This window comes from Phasianus colchicus, chromosome 1 (assembly GCF_987193195.1).
Source record: "Phasianus colchicus chromosome 1, bPhaCol1.hap1.1, whole genome shotgun sequence".
Taxonomy (NCBI): Eukaryota; Metazoa; Chordata; class Aves; order Galliformes; family Phasianidae; genus Phasianus; species Phasianus colchicus.
This window is the reverse complement of record NC_143436.1, coordinates 77,713,958-77,737,395: the sequence shown is the minus strand read 5'-3', so window position 1 is coordinate 77,737,395 and position 23,438 is coordinate 77,713,958. Positions and strand designations below refer to the sequence as shown.

The window sequence follows — 23,438 nt, the reverse complement described above, 5'->3', positions numbered from 1 at the left end:
TGGTGGACTTTCTGTAGGCTCTCAGATCTCCTTCACTGCCTTCTCTCACGCAGCATCACAGATAATGTAATATGCAAATGTAGCCTCCTGTTACAAGAGTAGAAAAATCAGACAGGCCTATTAGAATCAACAGCAATATACTGACAGTCAGAGGTTTAAGAGCACCTAACAGTTTAGCTGTAGATTTGCCAACTGCAGTAGCATTTTAGGTATCAGCAGGCTTCATTCATTCATTCATTTCAGTTTGCTGACTGACAGCTTAGCATGTCTAAGAGCTCCGCTGCCCTTTAAAGCAAAGGGGATGTTCAACTGCAGGCTTTTCAGGGCAGCAGAGGTAAATGAGGGAAGGAGACGTTAGGTGCCCCTCCAGCCTTGGAGTGAGTTAACCTTGGCACAGTCCTCTAATTCAGAGAGGGTGCAGAAGGGTGCTACCCCTGGCATCTACACTGGGGAGCCTCAGGGATCTCCCGTAGTGTGCGTGGGCTGCAAACAGAGCAGGTGGGGCATCTCTGGTGAACAGGCTCCAGGCAGAGCTCTCAGACAGGGGAACTGGTGCGCTACGGCCGCACCTTTCTCCCTCTGAACGCCACGTAGTTGGTACACGGGCAGAGACTAGCACGTAGGAATTCAGAGCCGTGGGTGTTCCCTCCCCTAATGGGGCTGGAGCTCACCCTTGGGCAGCGCCCCTAGCTCCTCCCCACTTAGTAGCGTCGGTCCAAGCCCCTCCTTCCATTTCCGCTGGCAGGATCTGGAGCTGTTTCTTGACTTGCGCCTGCAGATCTCTCAGGACTCGGCCCGATTCAGCCCGGTCCGGTCCGCTCCGGTCTAGTCTAATGAGCAAGGGTGAGCTCCGAAGCCGCGGGCAGCTGGCGGGAAAGTTGCAGATGCTTCCCGGCCTTGGGAGTAGGCAGAGTGGGGTGGCGTGGGAAAGCCGGTCGTCGTGGGTGCTGTGGGGAGCCAGTTGCAAGGAGAGCAGGCTTGGCGAGGGAGACATACATAGTTCTGGCAGGCTGTTGGACTTCTTTCTCTGCCATTTGTTTCCATCTTGCATTTTACTGAACTCCAGGAATGAAAACTGACAGAGCTAATATAATTTCTGCCTCCAGATCTTTCCTTTTCAAACTTTTAGACCTGTGCTGTTCAAGCTGCAGTTCTTACACCCTGGGCCTTTTCTGTAATGGAGTTGTGGAAATTCTGGCAATTTTGGGGTAAGGCATGTGTGTTTTATTTTTTTATTAATAAAGCTGCATGAGAAGACTATGGGGTCAGAATATAACTACTGCAGCATCATTTACATCCCTGCAAGAGAGGCAGTAGGGGAATGCTCCACAAGTAGCAGTGGATCCCCTACCCTACTGCAGCAGTGCAGGGGGAGGGGCGACCTGGGAGGTGATGAATGGAAACAGGTTCCTGCTTGGGATGGCAGATGACCCCCCCCTCCTGGCCTTACCCCACCTCCCAAAGCTTTCTTTGTATAACAGATATGAGGCCCTGGAGCAAGAAAGACAGGCAAGTGAAGAAATTGAAGAAAGTCCATCCAGAGGGCTGTCTAGAATGAGACAGTCAACCCCATGCCTCAAGACAGTCTCTGTCAAGAACAAAAGAAGGGTAATGGTCATAGAGACTCCCTTCTGAGGGGAACTGAGGGCCTGGTATGCTGACTGGACCTTCCAGGGAAGTCTCCTGCCTCTGTGGTGCCCGGGTCAGGGATGTCAGTCAGAAGCTTCCTAATCTGGTGCAGCTCCTAGTATTTCAGGAAGACAGTGATGAAGTTGCAGGGAGGAGCCAGAGGGCTATCAAGAGGGATTTCAGGGCACTGGGGCAGTTAGTTTATGGAGCAGGAGCTTGGGTGGTGGTAACCTCCATTCCTTTGGTAGCAGGAAAAGAAACTAAGAGGAGCAGAAAGACCCACCTGGTAAACATATGGCTTAAGAGGCTGGTTCCATCAGAAGTATTTCGGGTTTTTTTGATCATGGGACAGATTATTTGGCGCCAGACCTGCTAGCAATGGGTAGGTACCATCTTAGTCAAAGGGGGAAATGGATTCTGGCTCATTGAGAAGGCTTTAAACTAGGTTTGAAGGGTAAGGGGATAAAATGGCTTGCTAGAGATGAGCCTAGGGGCAGCATTCCAGGGTCAGGGGTGAGACCAGTAGTCCAACTGAAGTGCATCTATACCAGTGCACACAGCATGGACAACAGAAAGAGCAGAAGCAGTGGTCTGACAGGAGAACTATGACCTACTCACCATCACTGAAACATGGTGGGATTGTTTTCATGGCTGGAGTGCTTCAATGGAGGGCTCTAAGGGATAGGCAAGGAAGGAGGGGCGGTTGGGGTGTCTCTCTGTTTATGAGTATTTTGAGTCTATAGAGCAGTCAAGGAGGTTACTGGAGTATGTGGAAGATAACTTCCTGATGCAACTGATGAGAGAGCCTATCAGGGGAAGCATGCCATTGGATCTACTGTTTATGAGCAGAGAAGGAATGGTGGGAGAAGTGGTGGTTGGAAACTGTCTTGGATGTAGTGACCGAAAAATGAATGAGCTTTCTGTTCTTGTTGAAGTAGGGCATGGGAAACTGTACCGGCAGTGAAGACCGAGTCTTGTTAAACACTTAGCCTTCCATGTCTGATAAAGCTAGTTCTCTATTGTTGTTTATCGGGGGTGTGCTCTCCTTTGCCTGTCTCTTCTGCCCAGTGTGTCTAAAGAATCCCTTCTTGTTATTTTTCTTGTTTCTTGCTAAGTTTAATTCCATCTGCACCTTAGTTGTCCCGATCCTTTTCAGCAGAAGTCTTTTCCTGATGGCCCATTTCTCTGGTATATCTAGCACTCTCAAAATGGTATCCATGCTCTGGAACACATTCACTGCATCCCCTAGTATTGTCACCCTCTCCAGAGCCTAAGAAGGACAAATCTCAAGACAGGCTTCCATGGTACTTTATTTTCAGTGGCCTCTGGATTGAGTATGATGCTTCAGTCACTGCTTTTTGAGCCCAGCATCCCAGTCAGCTTTTTTCTTACCTAGCTGTCAACCCATCCAGCCTGTAATGATACACAGTTACTGTGGGAGAGTATTGTAAGACTTGCTGCAACTGAGAGGGATGATACCTAGTGCTTTTCTTTGTTCTCAAATCCAGTTGTTTTATCGTAAAAGGTTCAAAACTAGGTTCATACTGTATGAAATACCATTGTTCATTGTTTCAATTCATCATCATCTTCGAAGCCCAGAAATGTGCTCCAGGAGTACCTTCTTCATGCACCAGTACCTGCTGTGAGTCAAACATCTGGAAAACAGTTCTGGAGAAATGGACTGTGAGGTCTTGGCTGGCAACAAGCTGACCAGCCACACACGCTTGTGGCAAAGAAGTCCAGCAGCAAAAAGGGCTACGTTAGGGAGAGCAGCGTTGTCACCAGCTCAAGGAAGACAGTCCTCTGCTCAGCAGGGTGAGGCTACCTCTGAAGTATTGTTCCCCAGTAAAAGAAAGATATGGACATATTAGAACTCATCCAGAAAAGCTTCACAAAAACAATGAAGGGACTAGGGCATCTTTCGTATGAGGAGAGGCTGGGAGTGCTGGGACTGTTCAGCCTGGAGCAGAGAAGACTCAAGGGGCAAATCTTGTCAGTGTGTAAAACCCAGGTGGTCACAGTCCTTTGCAACCTGTCACAGCTGACCCGGCATGAGTAAAGAATCTGGACTAAATGCTCGTGAGAGGCTGCTTCCAAACATCATGATTCTGTGAATTCATGATTTTTTTGCAGGTACCAAAGTGAAGTTGACCCAACGATTGTCCTTTTCCCTGTTTGAAAGCATATGAAATATTTGCTTTTCTCCAGTCATGTGAGGCATACCGTGATCTCTGAAAGGATTCAAACACAGTAGAGAACAGTCTTGCTAGTACATCAGCCTATTCTTTAAGCATCCTAGAGCACATCCTGTCTGCTTTCAGGTACTTCTCTGGGTTGGGGTGTGTGTTTGTTGTTACAGATCTGTGACTCAGTCCTGGTTCTTCTGCACCTTGAGCCCTATCTCCAGAAACAGGGACCTGAGACTTCACCTGTGAAGGCTGAGGCAAAGAAGACGTTAAGAACCTTAGCCTTATCTGTATCTGCTGATATTGCACCATTTTTCCCTCAGCAGGCCCATGTTTCCCTTGTTTATTTTACTGCTGAGGTATCTTTTCCTGTTGTGATGTCCCTTGCCAGTTTCAAATGCAGTTGAGCTTTGGCTTTCCTGGCGGCACTGTACAATGTCAGAATCCAGGTTGTGCTCCTCTGTACCCTGTCCTCACTTCTGTCTCTCGTGAATGTTATCTTGGTGTGATAGTGACTTTTTTTCCAGTAACTAAAGCCTAATTTGGATTTTCCTGTCGTAGCCCCACTGGATAGCTTATCTTGATAGTTTATTTTTTCTTCTCTTTCTTAACTCTGTACCTCTTAGGAGTCTCGCTTTTTGGTATGTTAACTTTGTTATTGGTGTTCAGGAGTTCACTTCATTTGCTGGAAAAGGACTTTATGCCCTTCAGGGAAGACTTCTCTAGTTCTGTATGCTAGTTAAGCTCTCATTTAAAATTCACATGTAGGAGTTGTGGAGGAGAATAAGGTTCTTCAGTTATGTTTTTATATAAAAAGATTATTTAAAATACAGTGCATTGTAACAGCCATTGTCTCTGTAGTTCTCCTTTAGTTTTAATGTTTGCGTATCTTACAGCTTGGGCTGTGGAAATAGATGATAAATTCTTTTCTTTTTTAAAATTCTGATCATTTCTTTCTTCACCATCTAGCAGAACTTTTCCTTGGGCTCTCTTTCCAGTTTTCTTAGGAACAGAGGTCTGAAGTTGATTAAAAAAAAAAAACAAAAAACAAAACCCAAAAAGCCAACAACACTGCTACAGGGCAGAATCACACCATACCAAGATTTGCCTACAGCGCTTTTAAAAAATTGACTTTTTATTTTTTTAAACTTATGGCGACTAAGAAGACACCATAATAAATAATTTTTTAACTTATGTATTTCGGTCTTCATCTTGGCTAGCTTTTACATTAATTTTAACACTAGGTGGCAGCTGAAACATTTTAGAAAATGCTCTTTAGGAGAGCTGCTTTCTTTTCTTCATTGCCAGAAGAATGGAGATTTGTTAACTATGTATTATACTTTTATTTTTAGCAAATAATTTGCTTTATTACTTTCAGTTCTTTTGAAAACTAAAGATCTAGCTTCTATCAGCACTTGTGCTTTTGTAGCGCTATTGTGTAGTTGTCCGATGTGCAGTCAAGGAGAAAGTGTAGTTTTCATTTTAGTAGCCCTGAGAGCATACTGCTTGTGCTTCCTGTGTGATTTCATGGCTGCTTTGAGCTGTCTCGTTTCAGAAAGGAGAGAGGTGTCAATGACTGAAATACATTGAAGGGTAATGCTGTTAACTTTTTCCTCAAGAATGTAGAAGTACTTCTCCTTTGGTTTTTTTTTTTTTTTGTTTTTTGTTTTTTGGCTGTATGTAATTTTGAATTCATTTCCAAAGGACTTGAGTTGGTCTTCTCTTATTCTATGCTTCAAAGTTATTTTTTCCCCAGTTTTTAATTTTGTCTTGTATGATACTGTGTTTTTGTTTTTGGAAAAAAACAATGTTGATAATACATTGATATTTCTAGATGTTGCTGGGGAGTGGCTGTATGGATTCAAGGATGTTTCAGTTTTCTCAGCCAGCAAGAGGATTAGGGGCTGGGAGAGAACAGAATCAGGACTGCTGACCTAAACTGTCCAAAGGAGTATTCCATATCATATGAGATCATGTGGAAGGAACGTTTGAGACAGGGGGGAGTTCATCATTTGGCCTACCACTACTCAGTGACTAGCTGGGCATCAGTCAGCGAGTGGTGAAGAATTGTTTGTGCATCACTTGTTTTATATATATACATATATTAAAGAATACTTTTGCTTCCTTGGTGGGATTAATTGAGGTTATCTGTTTTCTTTGGTGTTTAAGCTCACACAGAATACTTCAAAACAATGATCTGAAGTAGAAATACACTTGAAAAAACATATTTAAACTCATGCTATTGTAGGGCTGCATGAACTGAGCTTTTAAGAGATAGCTTTTAGTCTTTGAATGCAGTCGTGAAAACTGATATAGCAGAAAATCTTAGTCACAGCCTGAAACAGTGATTGAATGCCCTGGTGGGAATGCAGAGCCAACCCAGGGGAGTTGCAACACAGAGTGACTGAAAAAGGTGGAACCAGGATCTACCCCTTTCCAGACCTTGGACTATAATCAACAAGGATGGAAAAATTGTATCTCTTTTTTGCTGTGATATCTTAAAACTGCTACAGGTTATGTTTTTGCTTGGTTTCCCCTATCATTTCCATTTTATGCTGTACAGAATAGCTATTAGTACACTCTTGTGTAGTGAGGCTGATGTGTTTCATAAAGTTGTTATTTTACTAGAAATTGAATTCTATCACGAAGATTTACCACACACCTGGATAGTTTTTGGACATCAACCGTACATAATAAATTAAGACTTCAGAGAGATGTAACAAGAAGTCAGAGATCAAAATGATAAGTTTACTGTTGTAGAACTGGAAGAATTTTTTTGTTAGATTAAGGATGAAATGAAAACAAAGCTTCTCCTATTCAGATTGAAGAAGTTAAAGTGACATAGAGAGGAGGAATGGGCTTTTTGAACATTTTACATTGAACTCAAGGTGTTGGTTGAAGTCAACCTCTGCTGTTCATTTTGATTAGGACAAGTTAGAGACCTAGGAGAAAGATTTCTGTAACTTGTTCCCTCTCTAGTGCTCTTTAAGAGCTATTAAGTCAGGAGGGAGGTCAGCAAAACTGCTTCCCTGGACATCTAGAGAGTGGACTTTGGACTGTTTAGGATGTCGGTTGGGTGAATCCCTTGATAGTCCTGAAGGTCAAAGAAGTCGGTCCAGGAGTGCAGGACATTGCTCAAGAAAGAAATCTTAAAGGTTCGGGGACAGGCTGTCTCCCTGTGCCAGAAGATGAGCCGTCAGGATAGAAGACTGGCCTGGCTAATAGGGAATGTTTGCTGAGACTCTAGAGCAAAAAAGAGAGTTCATGATCTTTGGAAGAAGGATCAAGCAACTTGAGAAAAGTACAAGGATGTTGTGAGGGTATGCAGTGGAAAAATTAGAAAGGAAAAGCCCAACAAGAACGTAGTCTGGACACTATTGTTAATTATTTGTAAAGCATTTTTAATTAATATCAATAGGAGGGCCAAGGAGTATCTCTTGCCTTTATTAGATGCGATGAGAAATGTTGTCACTGAGAATGGGGGAAAGGCTGAGCTTCTCAATGCTTCTCAATGCTTTCTTTTCTTCTGTCTTTAATAGTCAGGCCAGTTATCCTCAGGGTTCTGAGATCCCTGAGTTGGAAGATTTTATGAGCTTGAGCAGGACCAAGTGCTGGGTCCTGCATTTCAGTTACAAAAATGTAACTGATGCATCGCTACAGGCTTTGGGCAGAGTGGCTGTATGGAGGAAAAGGATTTGGGATTGTTAGTTGACAGTGGCTGAACGTGAGACAGCAGAATGCCCAGATGGTCAAGAAAGCCAATGGCATCCTACCCTGTAAAAGAAATACGGTAGTCAGCGGGACTAGAGAGGTGAACGTTGCTCTGTACTCTGCACTGGTGAGGCTGCCCCTTGAGTGCTGTGTTGAGTTTTGAGCCACTCACTACAAGGACACTGAGGCTCTGGAGCATGTCCAAAGAAGGGCAACAAAACTGGTGAAGGGTCTGGAACAGAAGTCTTACGAAGAATGGCTGAGGGATTGCACAGTCTGGAGAAAAGGAGACTCAGGGGAGACCCTATTGCTCTCTACAGCTCCCTGAAAGGAGGATGTAGTGCGGTGGGGGTCACCTTCCCAGGTAACTAACAGTAGGACTAGAGGTAATGGCCTTAAGTTGCCTGTGGGAAGAATGTTCAGGTTGGATATTAGGAAAAATTTCTTCTCAGAAAGAGTGATGAGGTGTTGGAACAGGGTCCCAGGGAGGCAGTTGAGTCACCGTCTCTGGAGCTTTTCAAGAAAAGGTAAATGTTGTGCTGAGTGGTTAAAGGCATGGGTCAAAGTTGGACTAAATGATCTTGTGATCTTTTCAACCTGCTGAGTGGAGAGATGAGCATTCATTCCTGTTAATCTCTCTTGAGAAGAGTAGAGGGTTAATTGTGAGCGTCAGTGTTGTCTAAGATATCATGATTGTTTTGTTATGCCTCATAGCTGACCCTGTGTTGAACAGCAGTTTGATTAGGTGACTTCAGATTTGTTCCAGCATGAATTCTCTTATATGTGATAACACTGAAGTGATAACAGTAAAGACTGATCTTTCAAAATGTACAACAGAATTTTTTTTCTGAAGTTCTTTTGAAAGTTTTTCCTGTTACTGTCCAAATTCTCTGTTATAATGCAAACTCTGTCATGCTGTTCTAATGCTGGTATTTCTGAAGGTGGAAGTGACTAATAGCTATTATTTCCATAAACTCTATTATAAATCCAAAAAAAAAAAAAAAGGAAGCAAACTGCATTAACTAGTAAAAAGCTGATTGTATTTCTGAGTTTGAGTCACTGCATATCTTTAGTAATCAGCTGAACTGTGGGAACTAAGCATTAGTGCGTATAGTGATGTTGTTAAAAAAGGACTGTCTGCTGAGTATAGACTTTGCTGATTTATGACTGCTTGGACTGGTGTATGTATTCTCATAATAAGGTATGATGAACTATGTCAACCTCATCCATTCATAGAACCATGAGAGTTGCAGATACAGGACCATGAAGCTCTTCCTTATGTGGTATGTCTGTGGAGGTGTCTGGGCTAGATTTGAGAAGGAACTCGAGGGAAAGAAGGGAGAAGTCACTAGGCTAAGGGGGAGGAAGGATGAGGTGGTAAACTGAACAAGGAGGAACAGAAAGAAAAATCATATGTTATACCAAGCACGTTTGAAGCAGCCTTAGCATAAAAGCTTGTGACTTTGTACTAGGAAACTGCGATGAAATCCTAGAGAGTAGAGGCCTCCATGCACTTTCTGTATGTTGGTTTTCTGGGGTCTAGCAAGTTTACTCCTAATTGAAGTCATTTGACCTGAAGGATTGAAGGAGGCAGAGCTTGAAGTTGAAGGAATCCTGAGTTTGGGAGACTATGGGGAAGAACTTATAGGAAAAATAATGTAATTGGTAGAATTTTATCTGTACTCAGGAGTTGCACTGTGTAACCTCTATGTAGTTATTACTAATTTCTAAATTAATATGGCTGCAGAAGGGCAAAGATGGAGGGGCAGCCTTGGGTAGTCTAACACAACACTAACACAACTGCCTAGTCTTTTGCAGTTCAGTAGTGATTGTTTGTCTCCTTGAATGTTTATGGCAGAATGGTGATGAAAACTGTTTTTTGTAGTGATTGCAGCTGTATATAGAACTTGTGTTAAGCACGGACAAGGAGATTTTCTATTTGGATTTCCTCATTTCTAAAGTTGCTAATTGCTAAATTTGCTGATTTCAATACTTTTTTTTGCAAATTTAGTTTTCTTTTTTGTCTTATCTATTGTTTTGTTTTGTTTTTCCCCACACAACTCCATTTGCAGTTCAGTGAAAGGAAGTTCTACCAACAATGTTCAGCTAACTTTATTTTGCAAAGTTTTATGTGTACTTATCCCCAAATCACCTTTGCTGTGCATTTTATGTTAAGAATTAAGCCTTCTGTGAATGAAGGTTATTGCTTTGCTTTGTGTGCAGCTGAAGTTATGAAGGACTGAAACCAACACAGAACTGAGGAATCTTGGGGGTTGGAAGGGATCTCTGGAGACAATCTGGTGGAAACTACCTGCTAAACTCAGTTCCATAGTTCCCTAGAATGAGTTCCACAGAAAGGTGTGGGAGTTCCAGGCAGGAGACACCACAGCCTCTCTGGGTGGCCTGTTCCAGTGCTTTGTCATTTGTCATGTTCACAGAATCACAGAATCACACAGAATCACAGAATCACAGAATGACCTGGGTTGGAGGGGACCTCAAGGATCATGTAGTTCCAACCCCCCTGCCTAGCAGGGCCACCAAACATACACCTTTACTAGATCAGGTTGCCCAGAGCCTCGTCCAACCTGGTCTTGAACACCTCCAAGGACGGGGCATCCACAACATCCCTGGGCAGCCTGTTCCAGGACCTAACCACCCTCCTAGTAAAAAACTTCCCCCTAACATCCAACCTAAATCTTCCCTCTTTTAACTTAAAACCATTTCCCCGTGTCCTGCTATTATCAGCCCTTATGAAGAGTTTACTCCCCTCCTGGGAGTAAGTTCCCTTCAGATATTGAAAGGCTGCAATGAGGTCGCCCCGCAACCTTCTCTTCTCCAGGCTGAACAAACCCAACTCCCTCAGCCTGTCCTCATAGGGGAGGTGCTCCAGCCCCCTGATCATCTTCGTGGCCCTCCTCTGGACCCTTTCCAAAATCTCCATGTCTTTTTTGTACTGAGGGCTCCACACCTGAACACAGTACTCCAGATGGGGCCTCACAAGAGCAGAGTAGAGAGGGACAATCACCTCCCTATCCCTGCTGACCACCCCTCTCCTGATGGAGCCCAGGATCCCATTTGCTTTCCGGGCTGCCAGAGCGCACTGCTGGCTCATGTTAAGTTTCTCATCTATCAGGACCCCTAGGTCTTTCTCTGCCGAGCTGCTCTCAAGGACAACTCCCCCCAGCCTGTACAGGTGCCTGGGGTTCTTCCGGCCCAAGTGCAAAACCTTGCACTTTGCCTTATTGAACCTCATTAGGTTCACCCGAGCCCAGCTTTCAAGCCTGTCAAGGTCCCTCTGAATGGCCTCCATTCCCTCCACCGTATCGACTGCACCACTCAGCTTGGTGTCATCAGCAAACTTGCTGAGGGTGCACTCCATTCCCTCATCGATGTCATTAATAAAGATGTTAAAGAGCACCGGTCCCAAGACAGACCCTTGAGGGACACCGCTCGTTACCGGCCTCCACCTGGACATAGAGCCATTGACCACCACCCTCTGTCTGCGGCCTTTCAACCAATTGCTTATCCATCTAGTTGTCCACCCGTCAAATCCACTTCCCTCCAGTTTGGAGATGAGGATGTGATGGGGGACCATGTCAGAGGCCTTGCTCAGGTCCAGGTAAATGACATCAGTTGCCTTCCCTTCGTCCACCAATGCCGTCACTCCATCATAGAAGGCCACAAGATTAGTTAAGCATGACCTTCCCCTGGTGAAGCCATGCTGGCTATCTAGGATCACGTGCTCGTTCTTTATGTGATCAAGCATATTGTCCAGGAGGATCTGTTCCATAATCTTCCCAGGCACGGAGGTGAGACTCACCGGCCTGTAGTTACCCAGGTCCTCCCTGCTCCCCTTCTTGTAAATGGGAGTGACGTGACCCTTCCTCCAATCGTCCGGGACCTCACCTGACAGCCACGACTTCTCAAATATGATGGAGAGCGGCTCAGCAACCACCTCAGCCAGCTCCTTCAGGACCCTGGGATGCACGCCATCTGGCCCCATAGACTTATACTCATTCAGTCTAAGGAGGCACTCTCGGACTTGCTCAACCCTTACAGTGGGGAGGGATTTACCTCCTTGGTCCCCACATAGAGGTATGGGGGTGCAAGACTTAGGGACATGAAAAAGACTAGAATCCTGGCCACCAGTGAAGACCGAGGTGAAGAACTCATTCAGCACCTCAGCTTTCTCTTCATCTGTTGAAGCCATTTCTCCTTTTAAATTTACCAAAGTAGGTACGCCCGTTTTGGCCTGTCTCTTCTGGCCAATGTACCTGTAGAAGGTTTTCTTATTGTTTTTCACGTCCCTGGCCAAGTTCAGTTCTGCCTGCGCCTTGGCTTTCCTGATCCCACGTCTGCAAGTCCGGACGGCATCCCTGTATTCTTCCCAGGTGACACAGCCTTGTTTCCAGAGCTTGTACACCCCTTTCTTCACCCTCAGTTCTCTTAGCAGGTCCTTGCTGAGCCATGCCGGTTTTCTACCTCTCCTGCCCACTTTCTTAATCAGGGGAATGGAGACCTCTTGTGCTGCCAGGAGGGCATCCTTGAAGAGCAGCCAGCTCTCCTCAACGTCCTTATCTTTGAGGGCAGCGCGCCAGGGGATCTTGGCCAGCATTCCATTGAGTAGCTTGAAGTCTGCTCTTCTAAAGTTCAGCGTCCTGGTCCTGCTCTTTACCAGGCCCACATCGCTTGAGATCACAAACTCAACCAGGACATGATCGCTGGAGCCTAGGCATCCTCCAACCTTGACGCCTTTGATGATCTCCTCAGCGTTGGTGAGCAGCAGGTCCAGCAACGCTTGACCTCTGGTCGGTCTGTCCAATACCTGAACCAGAAAGCTATCATCAATGGATTCCAAGAGCCTTCTGGAGCTCTTGCAGCTCGCCGTGTGGTTTTTCCAACAAATGTCCGGATGGTTGAAGTCCCCCACCAGGACAAGAGCCCGTGAGGCAGACGCCTCACGCATCTGGAGCAAGAAAGCCTCATCAGCAGCCTCCCCTTGGTCAGGTGGCCTGTAGTATACCCCTAATACCAGCTGACCTTTATTAGTCCCATCTCTAATCCTAACCCACAGGCTCTCAACCTGTTCTTGACTGTTTCTCATGGGGAGCTCCTCACAGTTTATCCAATCTCTGACATAGAGAGCAACTCCCCCACCCTTCCTACCTCTCCTATCTCTCCTAAAGAGTCTATAGCCGTCGATGGCAGTATCCCAATTGTGGGAGTCATCCCACCATGTTTCTGTGATAGCAACAATGTCATAACTTTCAGAATGCATCACAGTTTCCAGTTCCTCCTTCTTGTTACTCAGGCTTCGTGCATTAGTATAAAGGCACTTCAGCCGGGCTGTCCGTCTCACCACCTTCATAAGCGATCCAGGATCCGCTAGAACAGCAGCATCCCCAGCATCCCCCTGCCCTACTCCCTCCTTTTGCACCCTGCCATCATTGCCCACATAGTTTGGTACAATCCCTCGAATGAACCGTTCAACCCCAGTAGCCTTTATTTTGCCCCCTTCCCCCTTCATTCCTAGTTTAAAGACCTGTCAATGAGTCCCGCTAATTCTTCAGCTAATACCCTCTTACCCCTCAGGGACAGGCTGCTTGCATCAGCAGCCATCATGCCAGGTGCAGTGTAGATTGCCCCATGGTCAAAAAAGCCGAAATTCTTGTGTCTGCACCAGCTCTTAAGCCATCTATTTAAGAGTTGGGTTTTTCGGATCCACCCTGTACCTTTTCCCGACACCACGGGCGTAGAAGAAAAGATCACCTGCACCCCAGCTCCTTCTAGTATTCGCCCCATTCCCCTGAAGTCTTTCTTGATGGACCTCAGGCTTTCCTTGCCAACTTCCTCGCTGCCAGCCTGAATTATTAAAAGTGGGTAGTAGTCTGAAGGCTGAATCAACCTAGAAATTTTCTTTGAAATGTCCCTGACCCGTGCCCCAGGAAGGCAGCACACTTCTCTGCGGGTGGGGTCGGGCCGGCATATGTTGATATGGAACTTCCTGAATTCCAGTTTGTGCTGGTTGCTCCTTGTTGTGTCAGTGAGTACCACTGAAAAGAGTCTGGCCCCATCCAGTTGGCACTTGCTCTTTAGACACTTGTAAGCATTGGTAAGATCTCCAGTCTCAGCCTTTCCTCAAGAGGGAGATGCTCCAGGCCTGTAATCATCTTTGTAACTCTCTGCTGGAAGTTGCCTGTCTTCCTTCTGGGAGCCCAGAACTGGACACAGTACTTTAGATGTGGCCTCCCCAGGGGAGGATAGAGGGGAGGGATCAATTCCCCTTGACCTGCTGGACACACTTGAGGCACCCCAGGATACCATTGGCCTTCGTGTCCACATGAGCATTGCAGGTTCATGGTCAACCTCTTGTCCAGCAGGACCCCCAGTTTCTTCTCTGCAGAGCTCCTCTCCAGCAAGTCACTGCCTAATCTGTACTGATGTGTGTGGTTATTCCCCCCCAGGTGTAGGACTCTACACTTGCTTTTGCTGAACCTCATCAGGTTATTATCCACCCAACTTTGCAGTCTATCCCGGTCTTGCTGAATGGCAGCACAGCCTTCTGGTGTGTCAGCCACTCCTCCCAGAGTATCATTAGCAAACTTGCTGAGGACCTTCATCCAGGCCATCGATGACAATGTTAAATGAGACCAGTACTGACTCCTGGGGATTTCCAATAGCTACTGTACATGATACAGTAATGCATATTGAAGGAAAGCGTTCATTTAAAACCAAGTGTAGTATAATTCAAACATTTATGTTGGTCAAGTTTTGTGAATATTTGTTAATAACCAATCTCTCTTTTTTCTATACAGTTGCAGTAGTTTGTATGAGGTTTTTGAACACTGGAAATGTTACTGTTCTGTAATTCTTTTCCACATGTTTGGTGGAAGTCCTCCTCACATGCTGGCTGGTTTGCTGTTTCAGCAGCACCCTCCCAGCATTGGTGTGGTGCATTTTAGTCTTGAAAGTACCATGAACACTGAGTCTTTTGTTATTTGTTTTTATGTGATTTCTTTTGTTGTTGCTATAGCAGTAGTCAGACATACTAAAAGTAATGATGAGACCAATCAGAAAGTGGGACTAATGGAGGAGAGTTCAGCAGGAGAGGTCTTGGTTAATCAGTTCTTTTTGCTGTAAACATTTAATCAGGTGTCTTGGTGGTGATAGCATGCCTAAATACAAAAGGAAGGATTAAACTAGTAGTTCTGATTTAATTTGGCACACAAATTGACATTTACCTTTCCCTAAATTTCTGTTTTTCCTTCAGTTTCTGTTAGTCTGTTTTAATATTTACCTATTGTCAATATTTAAATTCATATCTGCATGGAGTCAGTGTATTATAATCTAGAGACCAGTGTTTAGACTTGTTCCTTTTGTTCAAGGTGAGGTGGGATTTGACAAAACAACTTCTTTTTCTTTTTTTCCCTCAAGGCCTTATTTCTGTCCTCTTGAAGAAATTGTTTTTGATTTGAGTTTAGTCCAAAAGGCAAAGAGGTTCACTTTACCCTTCTTCACCTCTCTAGATTTGCTCTGGAACTTTTACTTTGGCATACATCCAGTTACCTCAAGTAGGAAAGATCTCTGTGAAGGATACTCACAGTAAGTTAATCTAATCTTTAATGCTGCTTGCGTTAACATTAAAGGGAGATCAATTTGACTAAGACCGAGCCCTTATAAAACCTTGTTGCAATCTGTTAATTTCTTGGCACAAAAGATGAGAAAGTTCAGAGTAAAATGGTTGCTCATGCAGTTGCATTGAAGCACTGCCAAGTAACAAAGCAAATGTAACGAGAGAGGACAGTAATTCTAATTGTCTGCTAACATTGTTCTTCCTCTGCTTTCTTACCCGTGTCTGACATTTGGAGGGAAAGGAACCAGGGAAGACCCTGCTATTGGCCTGGTACAAAATATTAAGTCTGTGGACCACTTTCGTTAACTCTTTCATTAATTATGTTGTTTTATGCAAGTGTACACTTACAAACCAGCTTGGAAAAACAGACTGTTAGCCTTATGCTTGCTGTCTTATGGATGAGCTGCAGAGCTACTTCTTTGTGTTTTTATATTCTTCTTTGGGAACATAGCTTTGCCTGGCAAGTGGTTGGACTATGCAGTATTTCCTGCCTTTCACTGTGTTTCTGACAGAGAGGAAACAGCTTCTGGACCTTCTGTGAAAGGAAGGGAGAGAGACAGGAGAGAGACTTTTCTTAGTCACATGTTCTGTCATGTTATATATTCCACACTGAAGGCTGCAGGGAGTCCCAGCAATGGGTCCAGCTGAAAGATAATAGTCTTGACTTGCCAAGAACTGTTGCCTGCTTTTCTGCTGCTTATATTAAACTTGTAAGAACAGCTGTAGGCAAGGAACGTGTGCTGTTGTACATTTGGGGGTGAATGATGAGAGATTATGGTCTGTGAAAGGAAAGAATTTCCTTTGGGCAGCTGGAAATGGTGAAGAACGTATTAGATGAGACTAAGAAAAATAAATGTTGAAGCTTTCTTTTACTCTTGTGTAAATTGTCATTGCAGGTGTTGCTACACAATGGCTAGTGACTCAGTCTTAGGAATATGGCATTAATCCTAAAATTGTTTATGTAAGGGAGAACAGAAGATACGAGATTTTTCAGCATCAAAGCAGTAGTTTTGTTGTCCAGCTACTATGGAAAATCTAACTTGCGGGTTCTGTATGTTTTTTGGGAAAAGAAAAACAAAAAACGCAATATGTATTAAGAGGTGCAAAACTAGTTTAAAATCTGTACTTTTTTATAGGGCACAAATAGCTTCTGGAACTTTCTCTTACAAGACAGCACATATACAGTTGGACGGTGTTAAACATTCATATAGGTAACATCTGTATAAAGCAGAATGCTACAGTCTATCAATTAAAGAATCTATGAAATTTTATAGTGTAGCATTTAAGCCATCTATAAAAAGCATTGGTTTAGGCATAAATGTCTCTTCTGTAAGATTGCTGTGTGTTAACATCTCATAATGATTGTTTGGTTTAGTTTGTGCATGTCTGTCATGATCTGAATGTTGCGCTGTTAATTCCCGTGTCCTAGTTAAGCTGGACTGTACTCCTGGGTGAGGGAGGACACCAGTGAAAAGGTAGCTGAGGAATATTGAAATGGTTGATTTTTGGCCTAGGAGTTACCTTGCTGTTTCTTTTTTTTCCACATGTTATGATTACAGTGCTGTGATCTTTTTTTATCTTGTTTCCACCTCTTTAAAATTTAATACTGTGAAAATTAATGTAGTATTCACTGTGAAATTTAAACTGTTTCATATTATGAAATTGAGAATTCCCACAGCAGCCTTAACTCTGCTTAACTCCCCAGAAAAGAAAGCATACTAGTGTCTTAAGTCACATGATTATGTGAGCACTGGGCACTCGAATGTACTATATTTGGCTAATGTTTACATTATGGATCTGGTCCAAATCCATGGCACTATTGAAACACTAATTATACTATATGATTGTGTTACACTGGTAAAGGGGCATAGGTTTGATGCTTATAATGAAAGAATGCATGTCCATCAAGAGAGAAAATAGGATATTTCAAATGTTTTTCTTGCATGTACAGGAATATGCAGTTTTCTACACTTTCCATTATTTTACTGAAACCTGTTTCACAGTAGATTTAAAAATTAGTATCCTGTGTCTAATGCAGGCCTAGAAATTCCATCAGTTTCTTTACCTTGATGATCAGTGTTAGCTATGGGATTTCAGATAGCCCTTTACTGTAACTCAAGGGCTTTGTTTTTGAAGGTGTCAATTTCTTTAAGAAGATAGGATTTTGTCACATTGAACAGAATAGGAAATGTGCTTTTTACTTTCTATGAAATATACTTAAATTTATGCATATCAAATTGTTTTAAATAATTGAATTTTGAGGCAGGTCTGTTTTTCACTTGTCTAGTTTGTTTTGAACTGTAAGGAGTGTAGGAAATATCCAAATAATTTTCTAGGACAGTATCTCTGATAAAGCAGATTTTATTCGCAATTGCAATGGCGAGCCTCCTGCAAGCAGGAGAGCCTCCAGAAAACAGAGTTACATCTTTTATTCCCTATTCCCTGACGCTTATCTTCTTCTCCCCTAGTTCCTCATTGGCCAAGTACTTTAGGTTCACAATCTTCTCGACGCTTCACTAAATATGGAAACACTGGACAAACATAATTTTTGCTGCATAAGCGTAAATCTGTAGTTAATTAATTAACTTATTCCACACCTGATCATTATTTTGTGGATATCTGCTTGTCCTTCTTTCCACAAAGATAAGCTCGAGAGAAAGACAGGGGAGTATCTTGGTGCCTGCCTGTCACATCCCAACCTTCTCACAGAGTGAGACAGTTTGGCCTTGTGTAGAGGCCCTAACTTCTTTGATGTTTGCTAAATCTGGTTTTCTTTTGCTGGAAGTTTCTTATCCTAACAGAACGACTCTACAGTATGTTTTCTAATCCCTAACACCATACTCGCATTGTTTGGAACATTTAACAACTATTATAGTTTTGCAAGAAAGAATTAATCACATAATTCAGTAATAATGTTTCTAAAACATGCCTCTAACATATATAGTATTTTACTTCTTAGATCAACTATTTCTAAGAATAAGTTACAGAATACAAATGCATTATGTTCTACTTCTTCAAACCAATTGCTCTTTTTAATATCAAATGCAGAAAAAACATTCCATTCCCACAGGAAGTTTATTGCTCCCAAATTCTTTGTGCTGTGCCAGATGGAATGAGGCACAGAGAAAAGGGCCTAAGATGTACTGTACAAATACGTGCTGTGCAGTTTAGCCCAAAAGGAGATCAGACAATGAAAGTTAAAGAATTATGAGAACAGATTTCATTAACTTCTTTGGCTGGCTTACAGTTACAGAAATAAATTGTTGACCTGACTGTATAAGAGATGTGTAGTTATTAATATATATATGTAGTGCACCTAGGTGTTCTGCAGCTGACATTTGGTTTGTATCTCATTTGAGTTCTTGATATAAATCTATGTTCTTTGTAATTTACAGAACTTGTGCAATTAAATGTGTAGTATTAGGCTAAGTCAGGAATGTTATTGAAAGTCCTGCTAAGATAGCTTGAGGAAGAGAACATTCCATGAAGCAACAGCCTTGGGATTGGCCTCTTGCATGGTAAGAGTAATTTTGTTTATTTTTGTTTTGTTTGTCTCTATTTAAAACTGGATTCAAAGACCTGAAAGCAGAATTGATCCTGTCCTGTGTAGCCTGTGTAAGTTGCTAAGTAATATGATATAGCAAGGTTATAATATGTGTAAACTTTAATCTCCACTTTGATGTGGAGAAAGGAAAATTATTTGTCACAGAGATACCGTTAGAATTAATTACTGGTTCTTCTCAGGTTACTTGAACCTGGAATTTTTGCTCCCATTGTTAATTAATTTAAGAGATGCTATTTGGTGTCACCAAGAAAACATTTTCTTATTACTTTTGACCCATTGGAAAATCAGATTTGTGATCCTCTCCCTCAGGAAGACTTTTTCTCCACATTAAAAATCTTAAATAACATTTTCACTTTGAGTGTTCAGTGGTGTTTGAAACCAAATCTCCTGCTTGAAAGACTAAGTGTGACTTTGCCTTGATTGCGAGGAATGTGAAAATGCAGAGATGAATATATTTACTGATGGAATATCATTCTCTGGTCTTCCTTAGCTCATTTTCACTATTGCTTGTCACAAAGCTTCTGCAGAGCTGTGGTTTTGGAGAAGGGGGGAAATCATCAGAACTTCCAACTCTCTGTTGAGCCAATATAAAATTGTTTCCTATTAGTCTGTTTCCTGGCACTTTGTCCAGTTGCTGCAGATTTTCAGGCAGCTGGGACTCCCCCAAGAGGAAGCACAGAAGTTTTTTCCTGGTATGGACCATATTTTTTTTGTATAGTGTATCGTTCAGGATTATACATGTCTTTGCTAGGGTAGATACTTGTGCTGACCATTCAGTGCATTAGAAAAAAGTTAAGCATATATCTAGGTAACAATAGCCACTAATCTTAGTTCTGTCTCTTCCATGAAGCTATCAATCACCCTCCCCTTTGTGTTCTTACTGGAACACAATTTATTTACTGGGAAGGTATTAACTTGTACTCATCTCCGTATTGTTCGTGGCTAAACTATGCTATTCAGCTGTTTCATCTTTTCCATCCTGCCTTCTCTGCCTACATCTTTATTGCCCTTGGGCTGACATGGGGATTGGTTGACCTAGTACTTTAGAAGCTTACTTGTTTTAGAGTCCTCACTCTTCTACACTGTATAAGAAGGAAAATAGGGGAATTGGTTACTCAGCTAGGATTCAGCATTCAATATCTGGGGACAAAAAAACAACGCCATAACATTAATGAGAAAAGCATGACATAAATGCACTATTGCCATACAGAGCTCAGGATGTAGGAGGTAGAAAACCAGTTGTATTTCCTCTAATTTGCCATCATTGTTCTGTTTCAGAACCTCTTGGAGAGACTCCCAAAAGTAACTCTACAGGAAACTTACTGTTCTAATTGACCTGTATCAATCAAATTTCATTTAACTGATGCAATTATTTGAGTTGACAGTTGATAAAACTACTTTAGATTTCTTTAAGGCATTCAGTACAAAACCAGCCAGTAAAGTCTGATCGAAACTGAAAGCGTTAGTGATTTGAAGAAATAATTACACAAAATATTCTGTTAATATATCCCTATAAGCCTAGCTGGAGTAAGCATTAGAAGTAATGTTTGCTTGCAGCACCATAGTAGCCCTTAAAATGTTATGAGTTATATTTGTGATGTAGTATTGTAAATGGGGAGGCATGTTGTATCGTGTAAGGTATGCTTGATAGCAGTATTACTCTCATGCATCCAGTGCTGTCAATAAGAGTACCTGCTTAATAGTAATTAAACTTTTGCTGTTGAGTCTCTCTACATTGGTTTCTTTGTTTCATTAGCAATCATCAAAAGTCTGTTGTACGGCCAGGGAATAAGTTACACATGTTTTGAATTGTCCCATTGGATGCTAAGCAAGATAAAATGTCAGCTCTAGGTTGAGAGCATTTAGTTTGTGTATGTATTTTTACTTCTTCTTCTAGAGGTGAGCACGCAACCAAATTTTAATGAACACTGTTCATTAAATATAGCAGTATTAAGAGTGATAGAGTGTGGGCATGGAGATAGAAGTTTGTGTGGCTAAGAAAAGAAAAGGAATTCAGTACCTGTGGCACTTAAGTACAGATTTGTGGGAAGCCATTGCAAAAGCAGGAAGACTCCTGTTTCCAGGATGCTTGAATTTGGGTGGAAAGGAAAGTTAAGGCAGAATCAGACTATGCTGGGGCTCTGCCTCTGACATGAGAATGCTTTTTCAGTTGTTCCCAGCTGAAAGAAACGATAGCGGACTTGTCACATAGTGCTGCTGGGAGGAAAAAAAAGAAAGTTATTGAGCAAATCTCATATGATGAATATCTTTTTGTCCTATTAATATGTTATCCTTAATTTAAAGAGTTTGTGCAGATTAAGGTGGAATTAGGTAGTATCAGATGCATTTTTTTTTTCAAGTGACTTTCATTTTAAAATACATATTTTTATAAGAATACTTGTAAAATTTCTGACACGTGTTGGCTGCCCTACTGTTGGCTTTTTTCCTACTTTAAAGTTGTGTGCAGTGTCTTTTATTTGTTAGCATGATGCACTATGCAGTGGAAGAGCTGATGTCAAGGAATGTACATTTTTTAATGTTCCCTGCTTTTGTTTTTCATGCAAATGCTTTCTTTCATAGCAGCCCATAACAAAACATAGACTAAGCTCTAGGTTTGGTGTCTTGTTTGGTTTTATTTCTTTTAACAATTGTTACTTGTTTGGAAACAGTGGTTTACAGTTGGCTTGTACCAGCTGTCTACATTTAGTGGATGAGGGTGCAGTTGAAGGAATCCAGCCAAGCTCAGGCAAATTCCTGACAAAATTATTATATGTGTTCTAGTATCTTTCAATTTGGTAGTCTTGCAAGTTTCTTACAGAAAGCTTTTGGTTGCTTTCTGGCATGGTACAAAAAGGGGAGGTTCACTGAAAGCCAAATGTGGGAAAAAACAGTAAGAGATGCTGTGTGACAAGTAGTATACAATCATTGTAGATTGTAGAAGTTGTCATCAGGGTTGATGATGGGTCTAAAAGTTTAGTGTATTTAAAACAGTTCTAGACATATAGTTACATAATGAATATCCACATGTTACACTCAAGAAATCTTGCTTCGGGAGCGATTTTGTATGTTTGGGTTTATCTTTAAGTCTATTCTATACTCATTATGTTTAATTAGGGATTTTCAAGTGGGAGCAACTTCCCTCATCTGAGATTCACTGTAAGACAATGACCTCTATAAGATTGTTGCAATTTCTTGTAAGAATGTAGCAGTTAGCATTTCAAGACTGCACCCAGTCCTGTGTTTTAAGTGAAGAGCTTGCAGGATGTGAACATTAATTTTGCTCCAGTCTGATGAATCTGCCTGTACATTTCTTCGTCAGGGAACCAGTGAACTTCTGGTATTGTAAGAATGTACATGGAGTCATGTGAAGGGAAGGCTGCTCAATCACACTGGATCCATGTTTCTTTGTCAGCAAAAACAGAGTGGGGCTGCACTATGGGAGTGTCAGGAAAAAGAAGGAAAATATGCTGCAGGTCCCCAGGTATTAGTCTGTCCACTGTTGTGGAGTAGTCAACGCAGAGGATAGGAGATTCCTAAATAGTAGTACGTGTGATGGTTGTAGTACCTGAGCATGCCTATGCAGCAGTACTGTTGAAAATGTGCACAGAGCAGCAGCACCACCATGGAACTGAGCAAAAAGTGATTTTAAAACTTCTGTACTTCCTGAAATTTGGTTTACTCTACTTTAGAAACTTTGACATTCCTGTGAAATACATATAAACATAATTCTCTGTTTTAAAACTCCATTTATCATTTGCCCTCCTAAATATTTATTTAACTGTGCTTCTTTGAGACAGCCGCTTACTGTGATGTAATGCTTACTGCTGACAATGGTGTGAACAGTATTGAATTTTTTTGACAGATTTCACAAAAATGCTGAACAAAAGTAGATGTGTAATGTGGGTGACTGTTTCTCTGTGTGTAACTGAGAGTCATGAGATCAATTCAAAGCCAAGTATTACATCAGACTCTTGTGTTCCAGGCAGTGATTTGATTTGACTCTGCTGGGTTACTGCTGCTCTTAAAGTTTGTGTCAGTAAATCTTTTCTTGATTGATGTGAAGTCTTAATTTAGGTAATGACATTATTAGAACAAACATGACCACGCACCGCATCAGAAACCCAGAGGGACCACAGCCCTTCAGGGCTAATGCACGCACATAGATGGACCTCCCAGGGACCTTCAACTGTGGAGAACTCTGGAATCTGGAAGTCCCTCAGGAGACTTCCAGAGGATTGTCATGGGTGGGAGTGCACCCTTCTCAATAAACTTCTTGAGTGGATGGCCGAGCTGCAAGATGAAATTACTAGGCTGAGAAGTATCTGGGAATTGGAGAGGGAGATGAATAGGAGGAAATCTGACATGTGCTGACCAATAGCCCTGTCCTAAGTCTCTGCAAGGGGAAGAAGCTAAGCCAGCTTCCCACTTTGAGGAAAAAATGTCACAGTAACATGCTGGACTCTCATCTCTGCTTGGAGCAGAAGAAGGCATCTCCCCCAAATCCACATATGCCCCTGAAACAGTTACTAGGCTCTGGGGAAGGAAAAAGGAAAGAGTGTGGAAAGCAATCAAAACCCAGGAAACAACAAGCCTGTTAAGCAGGACCAACTAAGGGACTACATCAGAACTAGCACCACCAAAAGAATGCATAGTCTTTGTAATTGAGGGCTCCATGCTGAGGGGCACTGAAGCCCTCATTTGCTGCCTAGATAGT

At 42.4% G+C, this 23,438-nt stretch overlaps 1 protein-coding gene across 8 annotated transcripts in view; it reads left to right on the top strand.

The window, feature by feature from the left end:
* Window positions 1–694: 694 nt before the first annotated feature.
* Window positions 695–23,438, top strand: part of TSPAN9 (tetraspanin 9) — a 163,236-nt gene continuing 140,492 nt past the window's right edge. For 3 of the 8 annotated variants that reach the window (XM_090148244.1, XM_090148279.1, XM_090148261.1), the window contains exon 1: window positions 705–843. Coding sequence is in view for 2 of the 8 variants with exons in the window: in XM_090148227.1 (XP_090004353.1) it covers window positions 834–843; window positions 15,053–15,128 (86 nt within the window). In the remaining 6 variants the exon portion in view is untranslated. Of the gene's footprint in view, window positions 844–15,052; window positions 15,129–23,438 lie in introns of all 8 variants that reach the window. The other 5 variants (XM_031611547.2, XM_090148255.1, XM_090148227.1 and 2 more) reach the window with 4 other exon arrangements.